The sequence below is a fragment of the Daucus carota genome, chromosome 8 (genome assembly GCF_001625215.2).
Source record: "Daucus carota subsp. sativus chromosome 8, DH1 v3.0, whole genome shotgun sequence".
NCBI lineage: Eukaryota > Viridiplantae > Streptophyta > Magnoliopsida > Apiales > Apiaceae > Daucus > Daucus carota.
Genome location: NC_030388.2, coordinates 10,740,233 through 10,746,649, shown reverse-complemented (window position 1 = coordinate 10,746,649; position 6,417 = coordinate 10,740,233). Strand labels below are relative to the sequence as shown.

The 6,417-nt window shown below is 31.8% G+C and overlaps 1 protein-coding gene across 1 annotated transcript; it reads left to right on the top strand.

Moving 5' to 3' along the window:
• The first annotated feature begins 2,340 nt into the window (after nucleotides 1–2,340).
• On the top strand, nucleotides 2,341–6,135 carry LOC108192383 (translation machinery-associated protein 22). The gene is made up of 7 exons (XM_017373308.2): nucleotides 2,341–2,545; nucleotides 2,671–2,742; nucleotides 4,186–4,241; nucleotides 4,602–4,683; nucleotides 4,772–4,839; nucleotides 4,913–4,996; nucleotides 5,825–6,135. Exons 1-7 carry the CDS (start codon nucleotides 2,398–2,400, stop codon nucleotides 5,879–5,881), a joined length of 567 nt encoding a protein of 188 aa, XP_017228797.1. The 5' UTR covers nucleotides 2,341–2,397; the 3' UTR covers nucleotides 5,882–6,135.
• The last annotated feature ends 282 nt before the right edge of the window (nucleotides 6,136–6,417 follow it).

The following is a 6,417-nucleotide window of genomic DNA, read 5'->3' as shown; positions in this document are numbered from 1 at the left end:
TTCAAATATTGAATATGATATAAATTTATTTATAAATACTAAATACTTATCTTCTTATTCTAAAATAAGACATAATCTAGTATTAAATAATATTTCTAAAAAGAAAAAGTATTATCAAAAATTTTGTTTAACTAAACAAATAACATAAAATCCATATTATTTAATTAGTCAAAAAAACCATATTATTTTATATTAGAATATGATGATTTTTATTTTCTCGTGTATAACAATTAAACTACATTTATTTTTAATAAGTTGAATTAATAAAGATTTTAAAAAGCTGAAATTAATGACACTTAACTAATACTTCAAAAAAAAAAAATGAATCTTCTTTTTTACTTATGAATTATTGTAATTGCTAATTTAATCATGCATATTTTAATATACTTATAATAATTTGAGGTTAAGATAATTTTCGAATAAAGACTTGTTTCAGAGTATAATATTTAGTTTTTCAAGATTCCGTGCATATTTTTGGGAAGTGTGTATACCATAAACATAAATTAATTTTGATGATTCAATATTTTCCTATATTAAACATATATGCATTTTAGAGATAATAAATAATTCCTTATAATATATAAATTAAGGATAGACATTCTTAACTTTAACACAAACAAATTTGTTTTTTAATTCTTTGTCTAATACAGTAAAGAGTTACATCATACTAACACAATTTCACTATTGCTGAAATTTTTAAGTCTAGAAAAACTTTTAAACATAGTATGAATCAAAGCAATCAACAAAGGTACATTTTAATCTATTATAGTTATATACAGATAGATTCATCTCTTTTAATTGCAAGTATGGTTTAATATTTTATCATATAAAATATTTAGTTCATAAATATATTTTGACGGTTTAACTTATCATTATATTGTTATTTTATTGCATATATAGTTGGTAAGTTTGCTTATGATGAAAAGAGAACAAAGATATCTACAAAAGAAAATGAGGAAAATACTAGAGCGGTGATGGATGGAATATTATTTCACCCTCTCTTTGTTTGCCTCCTTTCTCTCTCGACACTTTCTCACCACAGTCCTCAGCATATCTCGACATTCTCTCTCCCGGTAACTTCTCTCCCGGTAACTTCTCTGTGACCAACTCTTTGCTAACCATCTCTGACATAATGTCACCATATCAACTCTCTCTTAATCTCACCTCTCTCACAATATTACATCTCTCACGATCTCTCTCATTTTATCGATTCACAACACTAAGACCACGCTTCAACCTTCAATTTGTAGCTTTAGTTGGAGATCCGACTTACATTCGTTTGATTGGAGCCCCAATTAGAAAATACAACTCGAGGACCCAATTTCATGATCAAACTCAAAGAAACCCAACTCGAAGACCACATTTTATGTATTTTATGGTATTAGACAATAAGGGTTGCGCTCAAAAGAGAACCCATGTTTAAAATAGAACCATAGAACCATTAGGGTTCTGCTGCATAACCCTATATTTTACATAGATTTTCAGTATCTAAATCTAAATAAATATTTTTTTGCATCGTTGTGTGTGTTCAAAAGTAATTTCAAAATATAATACACAAATAAAACATTTTTTCATGTGTAGTTCTTCTGCAGAGTCCTAACTCATACTTTGAGGTAAGAGTTCTCTGTTGGTTCTCTCTTAAACATGTAGACAATAAATGTATGTTAAAAGATATTTTAAGAAAGTGTTGTTTTAAAGATATTTTAGCATCACTTGCCTCTTAGCATGAGATATCTTTATAAAACTTTAAGATCAGTTGTAACACAAAAAGGATGTCTTTTAAATTTTTTTTAGTAATATTAACTACTAAGATGATGTCTTATATATTTCTAATAACATTATCTTATCCTGAGACCGTGTCCGAGGTATTAATAACATCAGTTCTAAATTTTTAGATGATGTTAAAAGATTATTTAACATAAAATCTATCATTTTATGAAATCTAAAAAAATCTATTAGCATTTGAATACCATCAGATTTTAATGGATTTCAAACAATCTTAATTGAATACCATCAGATTTTAAAACATAATTTAAAATCTTAATTGAATAATAATTTAAAATATCTATTGAATAGCTCAAGATATTAATGGATTTCAAACAATTCCAATCGAATACCCTCAAATTTCATAAATTGAAAAAAATCCTTTAAAATCCCAGTTCAATACAGCCCGTGGTCCATGCATGTGCCAGTGTTTTGTAGAATTGTAGCAGTTTTTTTTATCTCAAAAAATCTGTAGCAGTTTTTATTTTAGTTTTTGCAAAATGAACTTTGGGCCTTATTCTATGAAGAACAATGGGCTTAAAGCCTAAAACGAAACAACCATCAAAAGGCCCAAACCCCTCACTTTCGTCTCTTTCTTCACCTCGCAAACTCGAGAAAAGCTTCACAACAAAAATGGCAGACAAGCCCCAGCCCGTAAAAGTGAACTACTGTGGCGTCTGCGGCTTACCCGCAGAGTACTGTGAGTTCGGACCCGATTTCGAGAAGTGCAAGCCCTGGTTGATCCGAAACGCGCCTGATGTGTACCCGGATCTCATCAAAGGTCTCAAAAATACCCATCTTTTTTTTATTGCATCTTTGTGTACTTGCAGATATCTTGTATGTATATGTGTGTTTTTGTGTTGCTTTATGTATAATGAATGATGGGTTTTGTCTGTTTTGTGGCAGATGCTAAGGATGCTGATGATGTAACTGAACAGCTTCAGGGGACTTCTGTTTCCGACAAGGCTTCTGGTCCTGGTATATTTTAAGGGCTTGTTTGGAATTTTTGATAAAATACAATTATATGGTTTTGGGGAAAATGTTATGCAGTTTTTAGGTGGAAATCGTTTTTCTTTTTTATCGAAAATGGCAAAAGTAATCAGACAAGTTATTGATTGTGGTATTAGTCTTTGGCTAGCTAAATTGTAGGTGAAAGATTAAGTAGATGCGTTTTGAGATAGTGGGATTGAGTTAAAGTCGGCGAAACAAATTGTTAAGTTGATTGGGGGATGTGAGTTACTTTGGACTTTTGAGGAGGTGTAATGAACATGTTTGTGGTGAGGTGTGATGAACATTTTTGTAGTGTTATTGAACTATAAAATCAATGCAATTCGTATGTGTGTTGTGAGATTAGAATTGTGTGTGTTTTATTGTATAGTTCAATAATCATTTATTTATATAAACCTTTTTGGAAGTTATGTTAATGCTGAGTTCCTAACTGAAACTTAAAGAGTTGCTATGAAAAAAGATAAAATGATTGAACGGATATGCTCTTAGAAAGGAGCACCTGACCCCTATACCCTAAGACTTGTTAAGTTATGTGTTTGTGGTTTTTTATGATGGAATAACCTAAAATTCTCGATGCTAATTCAGAGTATGAATTGAAAAGTTTAAGATATTATCATGTAATAAAATATATGCCCATAGAGATTTTTTATTATACCTTTTAGCTACCCAATGGAATTTCAGTATGCCTTTTGTCCCTTGAAATGTAACAACTCTGTTATGTTTTAGTGTTATTCATCAAACTGAGTGCCTTAGAATTTATGATAAGGAATTCCTGCATTAATATGGATGACCCTGTGTATAAAAACAGTCGACTTTCAGTGTAAGGTATATGTAATATGTGCGTCATTGGTTGAGGCATAAGCTGATAATAAAAATGCAGTAGTCAAAAAACCGCTTCATTTAGACCTTTGGAGTAAAAATGTCGTAGGAGTGAATCTGGAACGTCTTTAATACCTTCCCGAATTGCAATATGGGTGAAATTGTCACATTCAGGATTTGATTCTTATTGACAAGTATCTAAAATTATGGGCTTGGTTAACATTAACTACTATATAATGTAATATAGTGGATTCAATCGGCATGCTCCCAACCTTAAGGGATATTTCAGGAATCATTTACAGATTCTGCTTTCAAACCGTGTACTGCATAATTTCTTGGATAACCCGGTAAACTTTGCAGTACCTAATAATATTATTAATTGTGTGACTCGTGTCTTACACTCTGTACATATTTTTTTCTTCTCTACTTACACTTTTACGTAATGCATTTTGGTTTAAACAAGGTGATGCATCTCTATATATAATTTGCATTAAAAACATATTTACTTGTGGGATCTTTTCAAGTAGATATTTTGAAATAAAGCATCATAATTAATCTACATCACATGGCTTAAATTAACAATGGTTGCATCAGGTTCTTCGAAGCCAGAAGAAGTGAAACGTCTTCCCGGTGGAAAGATAAAAAAGAAAGTAAGGACTCTTTAGTGAGTTTTACAAATATTTTGTGTTTTCGAAAATTGAGAGCTAATGTCCATCTTTTTGTTACCCACTATGCATTATCCATATTTGTGCGAGTATCATTTTTAGTTATTTGCCAAAAGAGAGATGAATGATTACTTTTACATCTCATAATGCCGTCTTCCCCGAACATTCTCTTCGCATACTGCACTCATCACTCTTCCACAAAAGAAAATTTTTGGGCAGTCAGTTTACTAGGCAGTTACAAACCCTATGAGTGTTCATTAAATACTTTGTTCCTTAACTTGAGCAATTGGATTTAGGCAGATATAAGTACGATTGATGTTGGTCTGAACTTTATATTTTATACAGGAGAAACCTGAGGTTATTATCGAAAAGGTTACCCGCAATAGGAGGAAAAGTATTACAACTGTTAAAGGGCTGGAACTTTTTGGTAAGAAAGTTGATCTTGCTTCGGGGTTAATGAATGTGCATTTTCGTTTTTACCACTGGCATTGCTAAGTCATGCTCTGACATTTCAGGTGTTAAACTAAGCGATGCTTCTAAAAAGCTTGGTAAAAAATTTGCTACTGGGGCCTCTGTTGTTAAGGTACTGTATTATTTGGCACTATGACATTCCTTTTGGCAGTCTGATTATTAATCATATGGTTTACTGATTTCAGGGGCCAACTGAAAAGGAGCAAATTGATGTTCAGGGTGACATATCATTTGACGTTGTGGACTTCATTACAGAGACCTGGCCGGATGTAAATATAAATTAAAATTAATTCCAAATTTTAAAGTTTTATAGCACTATAAGTTTTACAGTCCTGAGTCCACAACCACATATCTCGTATTTGACTTTTATATGCTAATTGCTGTCTAAACACTAGACTTTCTAGAGTAGGAAATACTCAATTATTTGCTATATATAATATATATACTCTTGTTGTATCTGCTAATCGCTTTCTTGATTCACTTTATAACAGAAATGAAATCCCCAACTCCCTACTCAATACTTAATAGTATTGCCGTGGTGCCACCTTAGTGGAATTGTCAAGAAGATTAAACTAGGTCATCATGCTTGTTAGTATAGAATTTCCAGCAAGATTCTAAAATGGTAAGAAAAGTAAGAGGATTGTAGAGAATAGGGAGTAGAGGGTAGAGGCAAAGTGTCAAAGTACCCCGATACTTAACGGGTTGTAACCTGATGTAAGTAGTTAAAAACAGAAAAATAATTCAACTTTTTCGCATGTTGTATATTTATAGTACTTTAAGTCTTTAATGTCATATGGAAGTTTTGTAATATACAATACCTTGTTTACTTTAATATAGGGGTGGATATTGAGAATGTTAATTGATTTTGGGACTCTTTATAAACAAATGGGGAAGTTTAAACTTTTAGATGAGTTTCTTTTTAATAGGTAGTTTATTGAGGCTCAAATCTGATTTCATTCCATTTTGTGGTTCCTCTATGATTCATAGACTTTGTTTGTTCCCTCTGTAACTTTGTTAAGTAGTTTCTCTGTGCATAAAGGGGTGCATGCTCAAACACACTTGCATTCGTGGTTTATTAGCATTGGTTTGGTTTGCAGGTGCCAGAAAATGCAATATACTTCATTGAAGATGGAAAGAAGGTTGCAGCCGCTTAGCTTAACACTTTGTTGTGTCTGAATGGCCCGAATCTTTTGATGTTGATCTGAAATGGTACCCGATTTGAAGTCCCAAGCAAATTTACAAAGCGCTTTAAATCTGTCTTCGTATATTTTACAAAGTACAACTATTTTCGGTTTGAGTTACTTTTGCATGTGAAATTTGAATATAAATGCAAGCATGTTAATGTATTTCCGCATACTCACCTCTGAGTTCTAATTATTAGCTTATGATATGTTAGAAGATTTATATATTTTGCTCCGTATGAAAAAATGTATTGTGCTGGAATATGTATAATTTTTCGAGGCCCTTCTTAACCTAAATTCATTGTATGGTCTTCCTTGTTTCCAAGTATTCTGAAAAATCATAGTTCTAACCTCCACGGGACTGACACTTAATTTACTTGCAAGTATGTTACATCTTGAATATTAGTCGTTCTGGAGAGTTGGAAGTTTGTTAGGATTACCGCTACTTCATGTATAAAAGTAGCCTATTTGGTTCTTTATGGCACGAATTCCTTGTGGCATGAGTGGAG

Coding starts and splice junctions, on each gene's coding strand:
- LOC108192383 (XM_017373308.2), top strand. CDS start 2,398: ATGGCAGACAAGCCCCAGCCCGTAAAAGTGAACTACTGTGGCGTCTGC. Junction 2,546..2,670: donor GTACCCGGATCTCATCAAAG/GTCTCAAAAATA, acceptor GTTTTGTGGCAG/ATGCTAAGGATGCTGATGAT. Junction 4,242..4,601: donor GTGGAAAGATAAAAAAGAAA/GTAAGGACTCTT, acceptor TATTTTATACAG/GAGAAACCTGAGGTTATTAT.